Genomic DNA, 25,805 nt, shown 5'->3' on the forward strand with positions numbered 1-25,805 from the left:
GCATGCCTAGAAAGGACACTAAATTTATGTTGGCCAAAAAACGTGGTGTTAAAAAAAAACATGTATTTTAAGCCTTAGAAAACCCCATATGGTTAGAATTTTCTGATTAAATGGTGGGTTCATACAAGTTCTTTCCTATTAATAATAGGTTTAAATAAAAATCTTGTCCTCTAATTAGGGCAGAAAGGGTACTCTTAAAAGCATTACAGGATCACTGATGTAGAGAAATCTTCAGGATGCCAGTGAAACTAGCATTTGTTAACTTAGGTACCAGTCTAAATGTACCTTTATCTGCTAACAGTCCTCTCTGCCTTTTTATTCCATGAAAATGTTCATGACTTGCCCTTATTCCTTGCTCCTTGATGGAATTATTTAAGCTCTTTAGCTGACTGTTATCAAAATTAGTTAGGTTTTCCAGAATATAATGTTCACAGTGCTATGTATATGTTGGATGCTAGGACAGAATCAAACACAACTTCCTAAATCCTTTATTTTTAAAAACAGTGTCTGCACTGAATGTCATTTTTATAGACCATTTTGGCATTGCATTTGGCATTGCAGTTTATCTGTCGAGTCTTACTGAATTTTAATTAGGGCTGAGAATATCATTAGCTGTGCTTAAATAAAAAAATCATTTTGGTATTCTAAGTGCTTTTATTGCAAGTTAACTTCACAAGTTAACTTGTGAAGTATTGCAAGTCTAACTCTTGTTTTTTTTTCCTTTTAAGGTAACAGCGCAGATCTAAGATTAGTGAAGACTTACATTGAGCTAGGGCTTCCTGGAGGGAGAATAGATTTTCTTATGTCCGAAAGGAATCAGGTATTTGCCAACAAAACAAGAATTTTTGTAAAGCAATAAGCAGTGCACATCTTCAGATGTGTTTGTTTAATGGCACGATCATGTGGCAGTTTACCACATTCTCTGTGTTTTTATTGTGTTCTCACGGAATCCATGATTTGATCTGTGGCTTGAGTTAAAGTAATTGCAAAACATACTATGATACTGAAGGTAAATACGTAAGGAATAACATTTATTGCAGCCATTTTGTTGTGTGTACTGATATCTCCTAAGTTCTCAGCGTAATCAGTTGGGATTGTAGATAAATAACCTCAATGGTAAAAGTAGCGATAGTGAAAACTGGTGTGGCAAGAAGGGAGATGTGTAATTTCAGAGGATCTGGGAAATACAACATACCTGTCTCTTGGTCTTTTATCAGTGTACTACTGTAGGACCCACATTATGACACTGAACCAATATCAAATTGCCTCTTGTGTTAAACTTTTATGAATTTTATTATTTTCAGCTGAAGTAAACTTGCCAAAACACAGAAGACCAGTTTTTACTTTTTGTGCATGTGTTACATATTGTATTAGACATACATCAGGGATGAATTAGAACAAAGAGTCTCTCCAATGGCTCAAACGAAAGGTTCATTTAGTGCAGCAGTGTTTTTGTGGCAGTTGCTGCTGGGACAGGCTGGGCAGGCACCAAGCCATGCTCCCTCTTCTCTAGCCCTACAGTTTTTGGCAGTCTGCATTTCTGAAACTTTCTGATGTGGGAATTCCATTGAGACCACTGAGCCTAATAGATACTGACAGATGTTCCTCCTTAATGCTAGCTGATTCTTTATGAATGTTTTTACTTGCAGTTTCCATGACATATAGTTGAGATTGCTTCTATGGTACATACATATGAGTAATTCAGTAGCAAACAAGGATATTTAAACAAATCCCCTTACAGTCTGTTTTGGAAAAATAATAGTTAATAATCATTCACCATTTTCCACTTCAGTTAATTAAGTATTTTATAAACAAGTACAATTTCTCCCTCTGGAGGCAATGGAAGAGACTTAGTCCATTCAGTATTTCTCAGGATCACATGAGAAACAGTTTCTGGTCATCTGTAATATCCTTCCCTGCCCCTTTTCAAGCTTCTTGTCATTTAAAATAAGACGATCCAGCCAGACAGGGCATTTAAGGTGCTTTTTTTCTGTACTTCCCTTACTTTCCTAATGTAGCTGATTATATAGAACACAGATGTATAGCTTATTGTTTGCATATATGTTTAGGACTGTTTCCCTATGTAACATTGTTTTGCATTTCTTGCCGTTTAATCACCCAGGCATTTTCTGAAACTGTTCAGTTCTAGATTTGACTATCCTGGACATTTGCTTTTGTCTGCAAACTCTCACCTATCATCTCCTCATTTTCTTTCCCAGATCATTTATCAGTATGTTGAACACTACAAATTTTAGCACAGATCCTTTGGAACTTGCGTTGAAAAGTTTTAGGCAGCCTTTGCCTATCTCTTTTAATTCCTTACTGATAGTCATTGTAGAGAATCAGCTGTGAACTGGCAATAAGACTTCAGGGATTTTGGTTTGTTTTGAATAACCAGTACTAATGAAGACTCTTTCTGCTGTTGCAGTAATTGTCTCATTTCTGTTTCATGGGCAGTGTGATTTAGTTCTGAATATGCAGTTTGGTCTTCTGTTTCACTACAGATAAGATTATGTGTATGGGAAGGCTTAAAAGTAAGTCTGGCTGTGTAATGTTAAGATTTGGTTTGGTATATTGGAAGAAAGTAGTGTTACAGTAAATTGTGTATCACTTTATTCCATGTTACAAGAAAAAAAAACCTTGAATTATAATAACTAGCTGTAGTGTTTGTATTCAAAGTTAATATGGATGCTTTGTGTGCTGTTGATCAAAACACTGGGGAATAAGAATTCAGACTGAATGCAGAATGTATATTGCTGCATTAGAAAATACAGTTATTATTTTTTATTTCTTTTATTTTACAGAATGATACCTTTGCTGATTTTGATTCCATGACAGATCGCCTTTTAGATGAAATTATACAGTATATACAAATTTATAATCTAACCCTTTCAAAAATCAGGTAATATCTGTTCTATACTATTTACAGAAATAAAACTAGAGCCCTGTGTTGTTCTGAACTGTGATGCTCAGGAGCAAGCTAAAAGAGAGATGGTAAAGTGAAATTCAGGGAGGGGGAGGAATAGGGGAAAAGAGGACAAGGAAAAGAAAGGGACTTCCCAGCTGAAGGAAAACTGCAGTGTTGTAAGCTCACCTAGTCCTGTTGGTAGTTTTAAAGCAGACCTAAGCATTACATTTAAGGAACTGCTGTCCTGTGCTTCCTCAGATCCTGCTTGGTAGGGTTCTGCAGAAAAAGAGGTATTTTGAGGAAGTCAGAGGAAAACGTAATAGTGCTCTATTGAAATGCAGTTAGCTTTCTTCTGATTTTATAGTCTCTTCACCAAGTATGACATAGCAGACTGTCTATCTTGTCATTCCTGCAGGGAAATTCCATCTTATCAGTGATGCTGAAGGGCAGCTGCATGGAAAAAAAAAAAAGAAAAATCATCATTCTGATGTTTTCTGATTGTTTCATCTGCTAGAAAGCATGTTTTACATCTTAATAGAAGGCTCACCCCAGTCTGTGCACAGGGAATACCTGTTCCATTTATTTTCTTAAAATACATTACACCATTTGGGCAGACTACCTTACTAACTCATCTGTGCTGCTAGAGTTAGCTCATTGATGGATGAAAGGGGCAAAATCAAGCCTGACTTCATACATTTGTTTAGACATCTTCGAGTTGTACATCTGGAAGTTTTTTGACATGCAATCACATGAATTTACTACAAGTTTCTGAGTACTCGTGCTTTTGGTAGGCCCTATTCAGCTAGAGAAAGCATCTAACATGTTTAAACATAATCTTGCTTTTTAAACAAATATTTCTATTTTGAGAAAGGCAAGATTTAACATGGTGAATTTTGTCTAAATTTGTTTCTTTATTTCTTTATTTTAAATCACTCTGTGGTTGTATTTGTGTCAAGAGGACTGCTTGTTAGCAGCCTCAGTACAGGAGAGGAGAGTTCTGTAGCCCACCAGGCCATGCTGATACCTTCTCTCCCATGCTGTGGTCTGAAGGCTGTAATGAGCGCACTCACACTATGACCTTCTTGTTGTTCAAACCTGACAGCTGAATTCTCTTTTGCTTCTCTCATAATACTTTAAATTTGTAAATATTTTTTCAGACTCATCTATTATTTCTCACTTGAAAGAAAAAAGAAATTGTCAATTTTTTAGTTTCTTTTTCAAGGTGTATACTTGTCTTTGGCTCTTCCAAACCAGAATCTCCATCTCTCACTGATAGCTTGTCTTGTGAGAAATTTAAACCTATCAGCTAATCCTGCAGCTGTTTCCTGGTAGCTGCATGAGAGAGCTTTCAGAAAGGTGTGTTCATATGCAAGTCCCAGAAAGCCCAGGAAAGTACTGTTGAGAAATCCTCTGCTCAAGTATCCAGTGTTTTCCTATTTCCTTTTTTACTGTCCCACTGTAAAGAAAACAGACTTTGTGCTAGTTATCCATGGTCCCCTGAATGATGCTAGTTTCTTCTAACAAAATTTCCATGTCGACTAAAGGAAGTGTTCCCTATACAAATGCTGCTCAATAGCTGAGTCAAATGATATCTATACTGGTTTTGTATGACAAGAAAGCTGACAGCTTTGTGTGTCAGAAATACCTGTTCAGCCCCTCTTTTAATCTCCAAGACTTGTTAAGGGGAAAAAGAAACACACTTCATGTGCAGAGCTGAGAGTTTATTGCTAGTACAGTTAGTGTTCTCATAATCTCATTAAGAGTGCAGCAAAAAATTACTGCTAGTCTAGTTACAGTACTACTAAAATTCCTAACCTGAATTAATGCAGAAAAGTCCTGTTAGTGATATGGCTAAAGTTGTTATGAAGAAACTTCGTAGGATCTTTCTCAGGTGATAGGCTCCCCTTCCAGCAGACATCTGGGTCCTCAGACTGGTGGTTTCTGTCTTCCTTAAGCAGTGGGACATCAGCATCTTGGGACTTCAGTGGAAGGAGAATGATGTTCACGGTGGGTGGTTCTACCTCCTTGGCCTTGGGTCTGACTGGATTTATTTTCATACCTTCATATTTTCAGTCTTCCCACATGCTCTTTCTTTTGTTTCCAATGTATTCTTCTTTCCCCCCATTCTTTGTTATCTCTAATATTGCCTTCCTTTTGTGAGCTGTAAGACTGTGCTTCTGCAGTGACCATTAACAAACAGTTGGGGACCTCTGGTAAACCTCTGTTGGTACTCTCCCACACCACACTTTCTTCTAGTGATACACAGTTCAAGCCACACAGAATAGCTGATTGTTATTAATTATTATTATTGTTATTAACTATATTGAAACTAAAGCAGTTTTAGGCCTGACTTGTTACTTCACTGTACCATGATTGTTGTCATGGCTAAAACAAACTGCAGTCAGCACAAGGCCAAGACGAGAGAAGTTCTGAGATTTTGCACTGTCAGGTTAATGCAAAGTCTCATGCCTTCAAGTAATGGCAAAATCCTGTTTATTGTGCTATATTCTTTTACTGAGAAAAGGTGCTCCCTGTACCATCAGGACAGAGTCCTACGGTAGTGTCAGCTTCAGTGAACCAACTGATTTTGCCAAAGCTACTATCAGTTACTGCACCAGGACACTACCCAACATGCACCTTGATCTCTCCTCTGAACAAAACCTTTGCGCTCACTACAAGTGTGTAGCAAGCATGAACTGGAAACTTGATTCAAATCAGCTGTCTTATAAAACAGCTATTTGGTAAAGAATCATGGAATACTTTAGGTTCAGGGGACCCTTGGAGTTCATCTGGACCAGTTAATGCAACTGAAGCAAGTCAAATTGCTCAGTCATACCCATTCACGTTTTGAGTACCTGTGAGGATGGAAGCCTTTCCAGGTCAGCAATAGCTAGGAAATAAACCACCTGCTCTTGCAGTATAGTTTCAGAAACCATTTTCCTCAGGTCTTACATAAATTTCTGATGAGCTGTGTTGAACTTTAACCTCAGTTGGATTAACCAGCTCATCGTCCTTTCCTCTAAGTAACAATGGCTTACAAGAAAAAGAAGGGAGATTTTAATGCTATGCATATATTAAAACATCTGTTCATTGTTTTAGCACCTTCTGATGATGGCTTTTGATGGATTTCTTTTTTTTTTCTTTCATGAATTCTTATAGTTGAATAGGATTTTTCATGTGTTAGGCTAAAATAATGAGGTTTTGCTGTGTCTAATTTCCAGTATTATCTGAATTGGCACATATATGCCATAAAGCACATACAAATACTGCAGTATAATTGTGTTACTTCAGCGTGTTAATATCTTGTATTCTAAAGGTGGCAATATTGCCACCTACTGTTAAGAAATGCATTGGTTTTTGCAGCGCATCCCAGTTGCAGGTGTCTGAAGCAATGAGTAGGATGGGTTGTGCTTATGTCTTACACAATCAAAACCCTTTTTGATGGGCTTTCCTTTTCCTCTGCTTTTCTTTCTGATTTGAGCAAATCCTTAAGCCTTTCTCTTATTAGAAAATAATATTAAAGGCATACTACATTTTCACCTAAACATCTGAACTTGGAACACAATACATTACTGTAACCTTTGTTATTTTTCTGAGTCTTTCCAAATTAAGGAGTGTTTAATCTTTGAGCTCTAATTCAGTCATTTAATTGTGACCACCCTTTTTTCCTCAAATGGATCTTCCCTGTTTCTGAAGTTGTGGTTCAGGTGTGCCCATATTCTTGAGGATGGTGAGATTGCTGGATCAGTGTTTTTTTTTCCAGTGATGAAATTGTCCTTTGTTGTCGTACAAAATAAGAGTTTCTTGTTCCTTTATGATATTTAGTAAATAGTGGATAGATCGTCATGAGAACATCTCTGGTAGTGTTCAGATCTTCTTGAGAAAATAATCTCTTTTACTCAAGAGTAATCATGTCATGCAGACCATCTTCAGGATAAACTCAGTTTCTATGGACATTTTCTTATTCCTAAAGAAATCTACAAGTTTGTTTTTCTTGTGCAGACTTTATGATGTACTCTGAGGAAATGGTTTAAACTTTGTTATTCAAGAGAGTCAGCAGCTCAGTACTTTGTTTTGCAAATGCAGTGCTGTTGTGCTGACAGCAGAGTGGATACATGTCTTTCATTTCTAAATTAGTTAGGCAAACATAGCAAGCTGCAGCAAAAAAATTCTGATGTTGCAGCAATTTTGAAAATCTAGTAGTACAAGTGAATGGGAATCATACACACGTACACTTCAACTGTGTTTTGGTAAGGACAGCCTGCTCTGTCATAGAAATGTATGGTTGTGTCAGAGTATAGGGGCCCAGGGGTGGTTCTGTCATTCTGTAACCTAATGCTTGAATTTTTTCATTTGGCTTTAAATTGGAATTTTCAGAGTCAGTAATTCTTGCTTGGGAAGCCATTGAACAGTCAAGTAATTTTTTAGCACTGTGTTTTACACTTGGAGCTTTGTTTTAGCTGTCTTTGTTGATGAATATAGTGGTACAGAGCAAACAGGAAGGACAATCTTATGGGTTTAATGTTGTGGCACATATATGATCCAGCCATGATAGTTCTGCTATGTATTTTTGAATGGTTGTCCATTCTCTCCATGGCCTGAGATTACATTTTAAAACAGGAAGGTGCTTTTTCCTTTTAATTTTGTGAGTCTTGTCTCTGCAATATCCTCTGAAAGTCAGTGCATAGGATGGTGTAGTCCTTAACCTCAGCAGGGGTCTGTAAGCATAACTGCAGAGTAACTAGAATTGTTTGATCTTGTAGTGGCCTCTCTGAAGAAATGCTTTACACAGACTTGTGAATATGACTGCACCTCAGATTGAGTAATAATTATTCTTAGATATGTGAAGCTGAAGAGTCCCATCCATCTTCCTCCTAACATGCTTAACCAGGGAAACAACTGCATGTACCATTCTCTTGGCAGACAGATACTCTTCAATTGCCTTGCTCAAGCTGATAATCGCTTCTTTTGGTTTAACTGCTAAGCAGGTTTGAGGTGTCACTTAAAGTAACCAAATTCAGTTAAATAATGGGGTTTTCCCCTTATAGGAATACTTTTGGAATTCTTCTCCAATAGGTTTTCACACATTTACCATATCAAACACCATCACATGCCAAAGTAGTGATTTATTCAGTCATGCACAGTTCATAAAGATACGAATACTTGGTGCTAAGAGAAATACACCCAGAAATAATCTTGGGTTTGGGTGGGGGATGCTGGTGGAAGGATAGTTTGTTTTGACTAGTTTTTCAAAAACCATGTATGAAATGATTCTGGAGGAGCTCAGAACATGGTTGTAATGACGTTGTGCAGCTTGGGAGATCTGGACAAGCTATGCTTTCTGTGTGATCTAAAGTACAGGCTTCGGAATGGAAACTTTACATTAATATTTTCCATATGCTCTTTCAGCATTGTATGACATCAGTTTTATTTTTCTCTTGTTTAATGGAAAAATAGATTGCCATCAAATTCTGTGTTATACTGTTTCTGTCTTTTTAAACAGCTTTATTGGACACTCACTGGGTAATTTAATAATCCGTTCAGTGCTCACAAGACCTCGATTTAAATATTACCTCAACAAACTTCACACCTTCCTGTCTCTGTCTGGACCCCATCTTGGTACCCTCTACAACAGCAGTGCTCTTGTTAATACAGGTAAAGTAGTATTTTCAGTTGTACAAATTTAGATTTTCTTTTTGAAATGCACTTAGCAGTTTCAGGTGGGGTACACATTTCTGCAGTACTTTGATTATGAGAAAGTGCATGTTTCACTGTCGTGAAGAGTTACAAAAATATAAGTATCAATATAGGAATGTGCAAAAGATGGTTGACATAAGTGTTTTCAGTGTGTTTGATTCAGGTTTTCTGTTATACCATAAACAAACTCCAGTTTAGTGTGTTGAGCTCAATTTATTTAAAAACTGAATTTTAATATACTTAATCTGCAAAACCAATAGGTAAAATTCATTAAAATAATTCTGAACTACTAGTAGTGTCTTACAACCTCATAACCTGCAGTGTGTTTCTGCAGATGTGTTTATACCTTATGAATGTCTGTTTCCTAAAGAGTAAATGTAGCTCTCGGAGAACTTGTCGAAACTGCTGACTTTTGAAATAAACATTAGAAAATATTTTCAGGTAGCATCTAATTTTAAAGTGAAAACTTGTTTCAGAGATTAGTACCTTGGAGAGCCCAAACCCCCAGTGCATAACGCTTACTTTCACTAAAGAGGAACATGCTCATTAAACTTTTTAAATACTTTGTTTAGTGCCAGTTTATTTATTAGTTTATTATCTGGTTTCATACAAAAATGAGGAGGCAAAAAACTTGTCTTGAGCTTAAGAGAAATGAATAGGCATTGTGGGCTAGCTGGAATTACTGTTGGAGTTTATAGAAGCAGGGGGAACATGAGAACTCTTTGAATTTGGTTGAAATGGTACCATTTATAGCCTTCAGTATGCTACACTTCAGGTTTAAGACATCTATAGTATTATGCATTACAGGCGTCTACTGGGTGTTTAACATAGTGTATCATTGGATAGCTTCTTTGAAGTGTTTTAATCTGTAACTGAATCACTTAGCATTACTTTGCTTTTAGAAATGGCAGTTTTCCATGAGACAAAGAGGTAGGGCTGTTTGCTCGTTTATATAGTCACCAGCACATGGCTTTCAGTTAATTTACGATTAAAACTATCAAATTCTAATCCAGAATATAATCATGTACATTAGTTGAAATAACAGCCTTCATGCTTTGTTATATATATAAACAGGAAATAATAATGAACAAAAAACTTCAGTGTTTCTGGGCTTGACAGTGCTGGCATGAAAAATAAAATTAATATCTGAGAGGCTAAATATACAGACTTTACATATTGTACTTAAATTAGTTTTCATATTTTACTCTGATGTGTACTCATGTTGTACGTAACAATGCAGGACTGTGGTTTATGCAGAAATGGAAGAAGTCTGGTTCTTTATTGCAATTGACATGTCGAGACCATTCGGATCCACGACAAACATTCTTATACAAACTCAGTAAAAAAGCAGGTAAGCTTTGTTAACACTTCCTATCTTTTAAAGGCCACTGTACATAAAAGTGAATAGGAAACTTAAAAAAAATTGCTTCAGACAAGCTCCTGATTCAGTTTATTTAAGAGTTACTTTCACTTCAGTCTCATGCTCTTCAAGTAAAGTAAACAGTAACCATTTTCATTGCAGCGGTGCATCATTACTGTGTGACTTTCTTTCCTAGCTATGGGCAGAAGTTCCAAGTGCAGCTGCTAGACTGCTGTAGATGTATCAGCTTGCTCTTGGGCCACTGAAACTGGTAATTTCACTGTGATGAGTCAAGTACATCCATTACCTCTTTCTGTCTGCCTTTCTTATCTGTTCTATAAACATAAAAATCTGCCTTACAGTTTTTGCTAACTAGTTGTTTATTACCTCATTGAGATTGTTAGGTAAAATAAAAACTAATTTTGTTGAAGGAGGAGTTGTAGTTGCTATAATAGCTAAAAAAAAACCCAGGCTAGATTATTCATATGATGTCATTCATTCCATTTTCTCTGGTTTGAATATTCTTATTTCAGCTGTTGGCTACGAGGAAGTTTTGCGAAGTGGATAATGTGCCAGTAGTTTCTATTAAGCATTATAAAATTAGTGAGGATTCATCCCACAGGTGTTTCTCAGTATGTGTCAGCCAAGCAGTTGTGGAGCTAGAGATGCTCATGGAGTTCTGTGAAAAATCCATGCATGGTTCTCCCTCAGAATATTCGCAGATTGTCACAGGTGATACTGTGTTGAAAGGAAAGCAGTACAAAGATACAGAGAGGAAAAGACTGACATCTAGCTCTTGAGATGTTTGAATATAAAACTGGGGTGTTGAAAGAAGCAGAAAAGAATAAGGAACAAAAGAAATGTCATGGATTAAGATATGAATGTTGATCAAAAACTGATTTTGGAAAAAACATGGGATTTTTTTTCCCCTTCTGTTCAAAACCTTCTATCACAAGGTAATTTTGTTGCCAGTTAAGTAAAACTTAAGGCTGAACTAGTATTTAAAGATTTTGAAAATAGATGTTTCATCCTGAACCGAAGTTACCAGCTGATGAGAAGTTACACAGTGGATGTTGGGTATGGCTGTGGGACCTGTGTTGGAGAGATAATCAGATGAATGAATCAGTTGGCTTTAAGGAATTTGATATTCCTTGCTTTTATGTGTATACCTCCCAACATGACTAGAGACACTGTTATTTGAGTATTGTCCATTCTAGAAATATACATTTCTTACAGCAAACCCCTATATGACAGGCTTTCTGAAAGACATGGTGTCCTGGGTTCAGCAGTAGCAGTCATTTTTCGCCTTCTTGGTGGCTGGTGCAGTGCTGTGTTTCGACTTTCTGCTTGGGAACAGAGCTGATAACAATGATGTTTTGGTTTGGCCAAGGACTTTGTGAGCCTCATGCTCTGCCAGGGAGGAGGGGAAGCCAGGAGGTAGCAGAGACAGGACACCTGACCCAAACTGACCAAAGAGGTATTCCATACCACAGCACATCATGCCCAGGATGTAACTGGGAGTTACCCGGAAGGGCTGGGAGACTGCAGGGTTGGAGGAGGTATCGGTTGGTGCTTGGTTGGGGGGCAAGTTATCGGTTGGCTGGTGCTGAGTTGTTGTATTCTCTTCCCTTGTTATTTCCTTTATCATTATTATCATTGGTGGTAGCAGTAGTGATTTGTGTTATACCTTAGTTACTAAACTGTTCTTATCTCAACCTGTGGGAGTTGCATTCTTTTCCATTCTCCTCTCTGTCCCTCCGGGAATAGAGGGAGGGCAAGAAGGGGGGGAAGTGAGTGAACAAGCTGTCTCTCTGGTTTTAAACCACAACACATGGATAACATCATCTTAAGAGTCACAACATGCATTTCAGACTTCATTCCCCATAAACTGTAGAAGGAGCCTAAAACTCTTAGGGCTCAGTCTCTGATTTCTACCTTCTTACTGAAGAGGTGGAAAGAGCTGTACCTCAGGCCACAGCCTCATACAGAGTCTTGTTTCCAGGTCCTTCAGTGGGGTTGGTCTGAGGGAGAAGAAAAGGCTGGGGGAGAAGGAGAAAGAAATGTGGAAGTTTGATAATTTTATTTCAGGAGAAAAAGCAGGCTTTATGCTTCCCTGAAAGAGAAGGAAGAAAGCTTTCCTTTGAGGGGTGAGTTAATATGCTGTATGTACACTATAGGTGTTGCTGCCTTTTAACTCTTGATACCTGTACAGTGCATGCATCAGTCCTGTCATAAATTTGTTCATTCAGTGGACATACAGTATTGGCCATGCTTGACTCTGAAAACACCAGGAGAGAGGAGTTTGGGATTCCCCTAACTGTACCGTTCCTCTTCACAGATTTTCAGTGCATAATTTGCATATTGTTCCCTATAGGGATTCTAAGCATAGGTGTTTACAGAAATCACTTTACCCCAGGCTCCATTCAAGAGATGAACAACACTATTGAGAAGTATAACCCTGATTTTACAGCATCTGTTGATTTTTCTCAATCCTGTAGGAAAATAGGAGTTTAAGATGCTGAAACATCTGTTGCTGCTGCTTTATGTGGTGTCTTCTTCAGATGTTGGCTTTGCAACTGGGAAAGTCCCTAGGGCAGCAAAACTTGCTGCTATTTCAACTCTGTTATGGTCTAGCTGATTTTCAGATCATCCCTAAAGCTGGCTGTGGATCCAGTAGGTTATGTTTCGAGGGCCAAGGTCTCAGCCACATTGTTGTAGGGTGCTTTGTGGCTCTAGTTCTCAAATTTGCCAGAGAACGTACTGTTAAATGTATCATCTTGTTGCTTAGATTTGTGCTCATTTCTGTTCTCTGTTATGAATTCTGGAGTACCAGTTGACAGCAGAAATTTTGCACTCTTGAACACATTTCCAATAAATCCTTTTCAGAGCTGCTTCTATCACAGTAGCACATCTAGGAGGATCTATGACAAATATTTTTGCCAAACTTGCTGTTTTCTCAAAGTTTGGGGCCAGGTTGTGCTTCATGGCTGAAGGTCAGTCACCTCAAGACTCTTGGATCTCATCGTCAGAAGACGCACCAGTTAGCTTCCCTGCCACTCCCAAATGTTTTGGACTCTTTCTCTTCCCAGATCTCTCTCAACCCGTTCTGGAAGCAGTTTTAATGCTTTAATGCTGAGGGCTTGCAAAATGAGCTTCTCCTGTTAAAAGTGTTTGTGACAAGAGAAAAAGAACTGTGAGTCTTCTGCACGTGTACAGCATTCTCACTTAGTAGTAGTTTAGGACTTTAAAAGAACCTTTGCAACTGAAAAATGAAACTGAAAAATGATAAATATACCATTAATAAATCTCTCTTATCTATCTAATCATGCAACTCTTCCTTTGTATAGTGTAAGTCATTCTGTCATTACTGGTTGAAGGAACAGGTACCCAGAACTTGCTCTTCGCAGCTTCTTTGAGTTCTCTACCTCAGTTTTCCTGTACGCCAAAAAGCTTTTGATAGGGTTTTTCTTTTAAAGCGCCCCATAAGAAATAAATAGGTTTTCCTACAGTTAAAATTGTTACAGTGCTGCCATTTGTTTATTGTAGTTCATCCTTTGATATGAGTGAATGATAGTTACCCAGTTCTGAGATAAAAGCTGAAAGTGTGACATGTGTGAGGTTCAAACTCAAGCAGTAGATGCTTATTATTGTTAGTCTTGATCACATTAATTTTTGGTTTAAAAATAGCTGGTACCACCTCGAGTTTGTTATTCACACCAGAAAACTTGGTGTGAATTGGTTGACATGTTCTGTTGCACCTCATAAATATAACTACATGCTATAATAGTGATTGATCTACGTGACAAAACCTAAGTTACAAAGTTGTTGATGTCATTAATGTTGTTAGTGTCCTTAAATTAAAAGGGAATGCAGTCACTGCAACATAACTATCTGTGGTTTAGAAGGGGCTCACTAGTGTGTTCTCTCAGAAGTATATGCAGGTACGTTTTGTTTGCAGAATTTCCTCAGATGTTGTACTGGAGATACCCCTAGCTTTCATTTACAAGTGAACTCTGGGAACATTTCAGTTTCAATTAATCTGTCAAGGCAGAATGACAGATAACTTATTTTAACAATTCTCTTTATCTGTTTCTGGTGTATAAGTAGGAATTGATTCTTAAAATGTAAATGCCTTTTAAGGTGATGGGTAGATCACAGCAAATGACAGGTGACGATGGCGGTTAACTGTCTGCTTTTGTGTAGCATTGTATGCGGTTTGTCTGTCAACTCATTTTGCTTTTATGCACTAATAGTGTTACACTTGTAGAATATTTTTAAAAGTCAAGTACAGCTCTTTCATTGCCTAGCTGCCAAGTTTGTTAAAGCAGAAAGAGTGACCGTGTTAAGTTGTTACAGCAGCCTTAAAAGCCTACATATGTGTTATCTTCAAGTGTAAGTTATGACATAATATTTTTTTCAGGCCATGTAGTAGTGTATCCTAGGAATGTAAATCTTTATTTCAGAGAATGATACCAGGTAGCAGTGAGAGAACAGTTTCATTGATATGTAGGCTAGTTTTGGTGTTCTGATAGTCTAAAAGAAATGTCAGTGACATGTAACATTTGGCTTTACTATGGTTTCAGACAAGACTTTTTTGTGTGAATACCTTGTTTAGGATGCCAGTACACTGGTCAGAACATGTACTAAAAACTAAGAGTCCAGTTCCATCAGTTGGTCTTTGCCAGCAGAAACTTGAGCTTATCAGTCCCTTGAAAAATATTAAGTGAAAACTCAGGAGGTAGATCCCAGTTTGATACAAAGTATGATTGATCATTTGCAATTAAGGACTTGGCAAGTAGACTGACTCCAAAGCTTTGTACAGAACTTGTTCTCCTATAATGCATAAAGATGTGTGTCAGAAGCATGGTTTGCCGATACTGGCTTCCATAAAGCAAACCTCAAAATGCTGTTTTCTGTCCAAGTTATAATTGTTTGCTCCTTGGTGGAAGTGCTTCCTGCAACAATCTTTGGACCAAAAAATTCAGCAAGTTTTTCTACCTCAGCTTTAATTCTGAGCTTTTTTTAAGTCCCATTTCTCAGACTTAGAATATACCCACATTAGCACTCAGGAATGCATCCAGAAGCAAATCTCTTCATGATCCCTGTTTACATCAGAACACAATGAATGGGCATTAGGAGCATGTTACAATCACAGGATCAGACTAGACCTAGTCATAGAATCATAGAATGAATCAAAGAATAGTTTGGGTTGGAAGGGACCTTAAAGATCATCTACAGGGAGGTTACAACCTCCCTGCCATGGGCAAGGACACCTTCCACTAGACACGGTTGCTCCTAGACCCTGTGCAACCTGGCCTTGAATACTGCCTGGGATGGGGCTGCCACAGCTTCTCTGGGCAACCTGTGCCAGTGTATTCTTAATATCTAGTCTGAATCTACCCTCTTTCAGTTTAAAAAGTCCAAAGTAAACTCTTCTGAAAATGGGTATTATGATGGATGAGGGATTTTTAATACCAGGAGGTTTGCTCTACAGCCCTGATACTCTTGTGCCTCGGAGTTCTCAAATGTGAATGTACAGCCATAGTCTCTTCCAGGATATGTCTGTACTTCATAGAATCATAGAATGGTTTGGGTTGGAAAAGACCTTAAGATCATCTAGTTCCAACCCCCCTGCCATGGGCGGGGACACCTCCCACTAAACCGTGTCACCCAAGGCTCTGTCCAACCTGGCCTTGAAAAAGGTCAAAGTAGGTGGGTTTAGATTCGTATGTCTTAGTACTTCCAGAGGTCTCAATTAGAGTGGAGTTCTGATGTGCTTGTTTATTGCCTTATCTTTCCCCTTTAAAATGAGCATTTTCCTGATCTGTGAAAGAAGGAAAAGATGTTTGGTTTGTTTTTTGTTTGCATCCATGTTAACAACAGATCAGCTTCAGTGATAGAGCATGATTGACATGTTTTCTTGAGATGTCTGTTCTCTACAGGATGTCAGCTTAGCTTATTTGGTGCTGTTGAGCTTTGCGGAGGCGAAAAGGCATTTCAGCTCTTAACTTGACATAGTGCCTGTTTGTAACTCATGATGAGGATAAGACTAGAATTGAAATAGCATCCCTATTGGTAGCATGGCATGGAGACTAACCTAATCAGTTCTGCAAAGAGGAAGGACCTCCCAGCCCTCCATAGCTCTCTTCCAAGAATTCATTATGGTCAAGAACTCTGTGGCACCCCACATTGAATACTCTCCATTTCAAATACCTTGTTTTGGATTAGTTAAAGGGCAGTGGTATGGAATTTTGTCATCCTTTTTTGTCACACAAGTCGCAAGAGATTATCAGCAGCCCATTGTACAGTGGCTCCATCTCCCATCACTCAATCTCCCATCGCTACTTGGATTTTGGCTACAGCTAGAGGACAGACTGATCATCCAATTCTGGTGCCTGAACATATAAATAGATTTATTCTTCTGTGATTGCAGTTAGTTGTGAGTTACCAGGTCTCTAAACCACCTATTCCAGACAAATTTTTCCACTTGACCTATTAGTTGGAAAAATTGTAAATGAATTTATCATTAATTCATTTAAGTAATGACTAATGCAGTTATTCAGAATTCACTGCTGGACATGAATGGCACGGTGGTGGTACTCTCTGTGTATGCTTAAATTCACTTTGGCTGAGACTGAGATTCCATTAGGTGATAGGGATCACCGTAAACATTTGGAAAGTCAATTAAAGGTTCATTACTACAGGAAAGAACATTCTGTTACATAGGACAAAGGTTGTTACTTCAGCAGTGATCTTTCCCTTGGGTTGTTCTTTTACAGGCTATCTCAAATCCTGTTAAAAATTTTAGTCAGTACTTTCTATTTAATGACAACCTCAGTGTTCTTTATAGTACTCTGTGAAAATGTGTGATCTGTTCAGTAGGTGATGAGTCCAAATGTATGTGTTCTGACAGAGTTAGGTTTTAGTCTTCCAGCATTTCTGCCTAACAACAACAACCTGAAAGTGTTGGCCTCATGAGATTTTGGGACTGAATTAACTTAATTCAGTGGCTGAAAATTTTGCTGCACAAGAAAAACTGGTTCATTAATTACTCAGAATAATTTTAATATGGGATTTTTTTTTTTTAATTCTTACAGTACACATGACAGTATTATGTGTGGTGTGGGAAAATAAAGCTGTGGATTATATGAATTAACTGAGCTATATTCTTGTTCAGAATGTATTTAATGTCTAGGCAGTAAGTGAAAAAAGAATATGTAATGATGATTGGTGGTCCAGTGTTTACTGCTGCATAAATGAAAGATTGTAATACGTTGCTTCTTTCTCCACATGTACATTTAAGTACAGTTTAGCACTGCATGCTTCCAAATTAGAGATTGTTCTATGCCTGTGTCCTGAGTAGTCCCATAGCTTGCCTAGAGAGCAGGAAGGATGCTGCAGAACACCATGCAGTTCCTTCTCCTTGGCAAATGGCTTGAGTTATCTCACGTTGTAGAAATCCATGGAGCTGCTAGCCTCTATACATTTATATACACCATGTTGACTCTTCCCTCTCCCATCCATGTAATCATATGCAGTCTATATATATCACATGAACCTGGTCATAATAAACAACTTCAAAATAAAAGACTTGGACTTTTTTCTTCACAATAGGAACAAAATGCTGCTCAAATTAAATATTTAACAATAAAACCTGTGTACAGAATACCTTCCTGGCTCCTACTGAAGAGTTCCCTCAAGCACTTTTTCATAATGAAGGATTCCTGGTAGGGAAGCGCAGCACATTATTTTTATGAACCAGAATATAAAGCATAAAAACGAGTCACTGTGACCAAAAGGGGATGCCTAATTTATTAGTCTGTGATGTCCTAAGCCTAGTTTTTGTTTTGTTGTTACATCTGTGTTATATCACAGTGATGAAGACAGTCTATTTCAATATTGATTGATGTAAACTGATGTTCCTCTAAAGATTCCCCAGGATATCTCTTCCTCCTTCAGGTCGATTAAAAGATCTAGGCAGTCCACTTAGAATCAGACAGAAGTTTGGGTTGGAAGGGACCTTTTAAGGATCACCTGGTCTTCTTTCTACCTCTATGTGAATGCTGATGGATATTTCCCTAGGGAAAGTGCATATCAAAAAAGCTTAATACAAGATATACAGCCTCCCAAAGAATTTACAAAGCTATTACAGATAAGCCTGCAGAGAATTCCTATTGTTCTTTTCAACTTGGTACACGGTTTTGGAACTGACATCTGTGTCTTTGTGTGATTTGCTGCAGTCATTTTTCATCAGATGTCAGATAAAAAACTCCCATTGATTTAGCTGATCTTCCGAGAACATTGGTTCTTCAGTGAGCACAGGGAAAAAGCAAACAAAAAGCCCCAAACAAGCAAACAAAACAAACACAAAGAAACCAAAAGGATGCTGGGGAGGGACTCTTCATTAGGGTGACAGCACAGGGGGGTAATGGGTTAAAACATAAACAGGGGAAGTTTAGACTGGATGTAAGGAAGAAGTTCTTTAAGGGTGGTGAGGCAGTGGAATGGGTTGCCCAGGGAGGTTGTGAATGCTCCATCCCTGGTGGTGTTCAAGGCCAGGTTGGATAGAGCCTTGGGTGACATGGTTTAGTGTGAGGTGTCCCTGGCCATGGCAGGGGGGTTGGAACTAGATGATCTTAAGGTTCTTTCCAACCCTAACTATTCTATGATTCTGTGATTCTGTGAAACAAAACACAAGCAAAACCCCAAACAAAACCAAAAAAAGCCACCTAAACAGACTTCCTATTTGAAGACGACTGGAACCAGGATCTAGTTTGGACGCATCTTCTGTACACTTTTATAGATTTGATAGATTTTGTTGTTGTTTTTTGGTTTTCAATTTTCTGTGAAATCCTGGAAGATGTATTTAGGTTTTCACATACTGAAGTTGTTCTGAAGTTGTTGTTTCTGTAACTGACCTGGTTTGGAGATGTAGCCTTCATCCCATGCAGTGTACAAAATACTGAAAACTAGGAAATAACCTCTGAAAAAAGTGTTTTTTTTTTCACTTTTGTCTCTATCAGCAGCTTCAGGAACTTGTACCTTGTAATAAATGGGTGCTGAATTTCAGTCGTAAATTATTCTGTAGTAATCGTCAAGGGATTTGTTATAACAGATCCCTTTTTCTCTTTTCCTGTAGGTCTTCATTACTTCAAAAACATTGTGTTGGTAGGATCTCTGCAGGATCGTTACGTTCCTTATCACTCTGCTCGTATTGAGATGTGTAAAACAGCTTTAAAGGATAAACAATCAGGTAATAAATATCCTGCAAAATAAGCAGACCATGGAGGTTAAACCCCATAGTTTCAGATTCATCCCACTTAATTTTGGGTGCTTAACTGAGGCACCTCTATTATGTGTCTAGACACTCTGGGCTTACTTTGTAGTTCTGGAGAGAGAAAATCCATGTGAGAGCTGAAGTGCTTTCTGTATCTGTCCTGTTCTGTTACATGTAAAAAGATATGAGACTGAATAAATTTCGAGCTTACAGAGTTCGTTGAAAATTAGGTGGGATGAACATAGCCCCTGTGTGTTCCCTGAATAGGGAGGACAAATAGCTTTGACTTCTGAGGACGTCAGGTTACAGTATTGAGCACATGGCCTGTATTTAGTTGAGACTTAATACTAGCGCTGAAAGAAAAGATGGTTTTCCCATTTCCAGTGATGGTTGGTTGTTGTATTTACTGTTGAGACATCCTAGCACAACCAGATTCTATCATTACAGATTGACACATAAATACCTTTTACAGTGTAATAAATTAATACTGATGAGCTCATTCTCTCTATAAATGCACAAAATTAAAATGCATAGCTTAAAATTATTTTTCCAACATTTCTGGTAAAACTAAGCTTCCTGTGTATTCTAACAGAACACCAGCATAACACGTATCATTGCCCCTCTTACTCTGGAATGTATTCACTTTTGAGCTCAAGGTCAAAGAACTGTATTTGTTTCTGGTGATTCACTCAGTACAACTTTTCTGTTCCTCTGCAGGACCAATTTATGCTGAAATGATACAGAACCTGCTTCTGCCAGTTCTCCAGAATAAGGAATGTAATTTGGTTCGTTATAATGTAATTAATGCATTACCCAATACAGCAGATTCTCTCATAGGAAGAGCTGCACACATAGCTGTTCTTGATTCAGAAATATTTTTAGAAAAATTCTTTCTTGTTGCTGCCCTAAAATATTTTCAGTAGAGAATAGCATTCTAAGAGACTTGGTTATTACCTCATTAACAGATGAATCAAATAGTGTGTGGTATTGAAGTATAGCTGCAGCTGTATTTTAAGAGATATTTATACTTTTTATATGGAAGATAATTTATATCATCCACACTTAAGGCTTTTTAACATCAACTTTACTTTCTAGGTAATGTGGCTGTGCAATATTTTTTTATTTTGTTCTTTTTACTTTTCTATTACTTCTTCTTAATTTGGGGTACCTAATTATTTGGACATTAAAGCACGGTGTGTACTTCCGGTTGGTTTATTATTGGCTCTCAGATGACAGAAGTCAGTGTCACTTGGCTACCTTTTACAACAGGCTTTGGATGCCAAAATAAATTGGGGTTTAAGATCCTGATAAGGTCGTACATGTTCAGTTGTCGTATTTTAGCACTGTAGGAAGTTTAACTGGAAACACAATGAGCTGCTAAAATACTGGATATTTGAAAACGACTCTACCCATGGGTCTGGCAAAGACCACTGCCACGTTGTTTGTCCAGATATCACTACAGCGTAACAGTGTTCTACAAAATCATTATCATCATTGTTAAATATGTTCTGCCTGTGGGAATATATTTTCTACTGATCTCAAAAACATGTTAGTTTACATACTTGATTACTGGAACTTTAGTTTTCAGAAGCAAACGGCAACTAAGGATTTTTGAATGTTTCATGATAGCTGCCTTCAAATAATTGGAGTTTTGCAAACTGTGTTAAAATTGCTCCTTACTCTGTAAGTTCTTCAGATGAATATGGACAGTTTTACATGGACTTCCTTGTATGTACGTAAAATAAGTACATGTTAAAAATTTCTGCAATACTTTTATGAATTTAAGCAATTTTTAAATATTGTTAAAATGTTTTATTGACTACAAAGTATTGTAAATATAAATCGATCCATCTTCAAATGGGACAATATTGTAAACTTTGCCTGTTTAGTGATACAGATAAAATGTTTTTGATATACAGGAATGTTAAAGGTCTACTGACTTTCTACTGGTGCTGAATAGCATTAAGTTTGGTTTCTCCTCCCTTCCCTTTTCTCTCTTTCAAACAATAATTCTCTAAAGGTGGGGGGAGAAAGAGTTACCTGTGCATTCACTAATTGTACACTAATCGTAATGAACATTTTTTGAAAAATATACATTTGTTGTATAATGCATGTTTATTTTTAGCGTTGTGTTATTGCATCTGGTGTTAATAAAATGAACAAATTACTCTAATGGAGGCAATTAAAGAAACTGAAATGTTCTGCTAATAACCAAAATTTGTAGGCTTTTTTGTATATAAGTACTGACTTTGTATTATTTGAAATGAATATAGCAATAATAGTTTATAATGAAGTGATTTGGCATTTGATATGGTTTGTTGTACAATACAATCTTTGTAGTAATTTTTTTTCTCTCTATGGCTCGCAAGGTGCTAGATAAGCATCTACAGTTCAGTGACATGCACATTTGAGAGGGTATTTTATTAGAGCTGTGTTGGGCAAGTCCTTATGACACAAAGATATCTGAAATACATTCCCACTATAACAATGTCTGCCTTTATTAATAACTTTTCTGATGGTGCTACTAAGTTTTAAATACTTAAATTACGTTCTGACATCTCAACTGTCTTTTATTTAACAGTAGTATAGTAGTCAGCTAGTGGCTAAATTGTGAGTATCAGTTGAGGAAGGGAGATACACAGAATTTCCCTTGGTTCACAATGAGGAAGGTCAGCTGCTCTTAGTGTATACGCATTTGGATGTTTCTGTCACTAGTGAAAAATACCTGTCTTGCTGCTGCTTTTGTGATGAGCAAAGCAGAAATATCCTGGCAGAAATAACCACTTTATTTATTTTTAATAGTAGAACCTGACTATTTAAGGAGGTTTGAATTTGCTTTGTTCTTTGAGGAAAACAGGTGGCGCAGGAATGAAATCCTGTGGTATTTGCATCTAAGTTTATCAAGCAACAGGGAAAATTAAGAGAACATTAAATTCATTTCTCTCCCCTAATTTGTATTGCCCACCGCAGCCCACATGTGGTCTGGTACCCCTCTCAGAACTGCAGCTGTTTAACATCTCCAAGTCCCAAAGGAATGTGTTGTAAGAAAATAATGACCCAGACATGTCCTGTAAGCATATGAAGTTCATATTTGCACTTGCAGACCTTCACAGTTGCAGTTGCTCTCTGAACAACACATGTAGTCTTGGATGTTTTGGACAACTGCATGTGTGTTGCATAGCACACTCCCCCTCCTCCCACATATTTCTATTTACTGGATGGGAATACGGACTCATATACATAATTCAGTGTCATTTGATGCAGTAGCAGCTACAGTGTTCCATCTCGCCCCTCTTCTGTTTGAATGAAGGCTTCATCTTCCTGTAGTGATGGTGACCTCTGCTTTATGCAGGTGTCCGACAGCAGCTTGAAAGAGAATTATGCTGCTTTACAGAATGAGAGATAAAAATTAAGGTCTTAACATTCCTTTAGATAGCTTCCAGTCTCATACTCCCTGCAGGCAGTAGCTGCTGCTGTTACTTCACAAAGCTCTCAGCAATATTATTAGGAGGTCACTGCATAAAATGAGCATCAGAACTCTTGTTTGCATGTAGTCTATATAAAGAAATTCTGTGGTTTATGTTTGGATCTTCCATCAAAATCAAGCTTTCTGATCCCACAAATCTAGCAGTGGCTGCTACTTGCAAGAACTCACATTTTACTGTGGAAATCACCGGGCTTTGCTGCAGAGCCAAGAGATTCACTGTGGAAAACAAAACACCCTTCATTCCAAGTCAGTCTTCTTTGCACAGTCCTGACCAGGTGTGGTGTTTGGATAACCAAGCTTCTTGAGTTGGTCAAGGGGAATAGGAATCATTTAGGCAGAGTCAGCACACTTGCTGCCTGGCTAGCCTACCTTCTGCTCAGCTGAACTGACCTGCTGCAGAGTTTGTGCTAGCACCAAGTCTTTTATTTTTGGCTTTTTAGAACAGCAAAGCAAAATACAGTATCATTTGAGTCTTCCTGGCAAGGCAAGCTGCAGTGTAAGAGAGAAATGATCAGTAAACAGAGGCAGGGAAACAGAAAACATAGCATTGAATCACAAAGTAAAAAATTCCTGTGGCATGTGCTATGTTTGTATTTACCAGTGTTCACACTTACTATCTTTCAACCACAAGATCTAGAAATACGTAATTCAGGAGCAAGAAGTGAATTTTGCATTTTTACAGCAATACAATAAATGTAGACTAGAAAAAACTATCTTGAAGACCTCAGCTTATTTTTAGACTCACAGAATGGTTTGGGTTGGAAAGGACCTTAAAGATCACTTAGATCCAACCCCCTGCCATTGAGAGGCACACCTTCCACTACACCAGGTTGCTCTAAGCCCTATCCCGCATGGCCTTGAACACTGCCAGGTCTGGGGCATCCACAACTTCTCTGGGCAACCTGTTCCAGTGTCTCACCACCCTCATGGCAAAGAATTTCTTCCTAATGTCTAATCTGAATCTACCCTATTTCATTTTAAAGCCATTCTCCCTTGTCCTGTGACTACATGCCCTTGAAAAAAGTCCCTCTGCAGCTTTCTTGTAGGCAAGGTACTGGAAGGGGGCTATAAGGTCTCCCCAGAGCCTTCTCTTTTCCAGGCTAAACAGCCCCAGTTCTCAGTATGTCTTCATAGGAGAGGTGCTCCAGCCCTCTGATCATCTTCATGGCCCTCTGGACTTGAGTAGGTCCATGTCCTTCCTATGATGGGGACACCAGAGCTGAATGGATTTCTCCGGGTGGGGTCTCATGAGAGCAGAGTAGAGGGGTGGAATCGCCTTTCAACCTGCTGATCATGCTCCTTTTTGATGCAGCCCAGGACATGGGTTTCCAGGCTGTGAGCACACACTGCTGGCTCATGTTGAGCTTCTCATCAATTAACATGCCCAAGGCCTTCTCTTAGGGCTGTTCTCAGTCAGTCTCTCCAACCTGTAGTTGTGCCTGGGATTGCTCTGACCCAGGTGTAGGACCTTGCACTTGTCATGTTTAAACTTCATAATGTTGGCATCAGCCCACCTCACAAGCATGTCAAGGTCCCTCTGGATGGCATTCCTTCCCTCCAGCGTATCAACCAAACCACACAGCTTGGTGTCATCGGCAAACTTGCTGAGGGCACACTCAATCCCACTGTCCATGTCACCAGCAAGGATGTTGAACAAGACCGGTCCCAACACCGATCCCTGAGGGACACCACTCATTACTGGTCTCCAGCCAGACATTGAGCCATTTACCACAATTCTTTGTGTGCGGCCATCCAGCCAGTTCTTTATCCACTGAGTGGTCCATCCATCAAATTGATGTCTCTCCAATTTAGAGACAAAGATGTCATGCAGGATGGTGTGGAACAGTTCCTAGTTAATCTTACATTGCTATTTCATAACATTTGAGAGTATATATAAGCATTATCTTTTGGACTGTGTTAAGCTGTTTGGGAACAGATTAGTATTACTTGGTATCTGCAGACAGCTTGATATGCGTGTTTTTAAGGTAAGGATTTCAGGACGGTTTTTAGTGTATTGAGCACGTAAGTTCTTGAAGTTGGCACAGATGTTTGTTTTTTTCTTGCTGCTTTTGGCAGGGGATGTATTTTTTCTGCATGAACCACCAAAATTCCTCTTTCTTCTTTCTGAAACAGAGGCACAGTATCTTGCTGGCAGAATAAAGAAAGGGGTTTCCTATTGTTTCTGGTCTCTAATGTCCAATTAACCATGCTATAAAAAGCTGATTGAGAAAATGTTACACGTAAAGCAGGGAGTTAAATTCAGTCCCTTTCGGTGTGTAGGCAGTGCCAGATGTAGTGCAATAAACTCAAGGGAGTGTTGCTGCTGTTAATTTACCAAGGACGTTCGCTTTCTTAAACTCTAGATGTGAACACAAAATGCTGTTTTGGACTCCAAGAAGGGCAGAATGAAAGCTACCTTCTGCAGCTTAGTATCTGTGGACAGAGTGTTTTAAATCCTGTTTTATGGAAGAACAAGCGTAGCTGGGGAAGTCAGAAGTGACAAAAAGCAAATGTTTCCGTATTAAAAACAGTAACTGGAGAAAATTAATTGCAGCTCCAGCCCATGATCACTGGTGTTACTTTTTCCAGGGGCAACTGGGAAGACTTGGTCTAACTGTTCTGGGTCAGCTTTTGGGTTTGGTTGCTGCTTTCTTCCTGGGAGGGTGATGATGCCTGTTGGAGTGCAGAAAAGCCACTAGCTGGGGCATAGGCCAGAAAGTTTATTATTAAGTTACTGCTATTCAAGTGATTTTCTGGTAACTTTGATTATATTGAAATAATTACAGTATGTAAATAATTCTCTGGTAACTTTGTATTTAAATGATTACAGTATTTATTTCCTCGTAACTTTTTTCAACAATGATTTTAATTTTCATTTTATATCTATATGCACACGTTTGGGCAAAAAAAAAAGGTGCTTTCAGCCATAAACTATTGCACGGAAGAGACGAAGACGCCTTTGTTGCGGGTTTTGGGGGTGGCGGGAGTGGGGAGGAAGAGGAGAGTTACAGCTTATTTCTCGAGCACTTCCAGGAGCCAGGAACTGCTTCCATCAAGCACTTGGATCCACAGGCTC

The 25,805-nt window shown here is 38.4% G+C and overlaps 1 protein-coding gene across 7 annotated transcripts in view; it reads left to right on the top strand.

Moving 5' to 3' along the window:
• FAM135A (family with sequence similarity 135 member A) overlaps positions 1–21,535 on the top strand; it is a 94,702-nt gene extending 73,167 nt beyond the window's left edge. For 6 of the 7 annotated variants that reach the window (XM_062608150.1, XM_062608152.1, XM_062608151.1 and 3 more), the window contains 6 exons: positions 729–820; positions 2,805–2,902; positions 8,412–8,563; positions 9,846–9,956; positions 19,105–19,218; positions 19,960–21,535. In XM_062608150.1, the coding sequence (XP_062464134.1) occupies positions 729–820; positions 2,805–2,902; positions 8,412–8,563; positions 9,846–9,956; positions 19,105–19,218; positions 19,960–20,165 (773 nt within the window). In that variant the 3' untranslated portion in view covers positions 20,166–21,535. Of the gene's footprint in view, positions 1–728; positions 821–2,804; positions 2,903–8,411; positions 8,564–9,845; positions 9,957–19,104; positions 19,219–19,959 lie in introns of those variants that run through there. The other variant, XM_062608155.1, reaches the window with a different exon arrangement.
• The last annotated feature ends 4,270 nt before the right edge of the window (positions 21,536–25,805 follow it).

This window comes from Pezoporus occidentalis, unplaced genomic scaffold, assembly GCF_034315485.1.
Source record: "Pezoporus occidentalis ecotype Australia unplaced genomic scaffold, CSIRO_AGI_Poc_V1 ctg13, whole genome shotgun sequence".
NCBI classification, from domain to species: domain Eukaryota; kingdom Metazoa; phylum Chordata; class Aves; order Psittaciformes; family Psittacidae; genus Pezoporus; species Pezoporus occidentalis.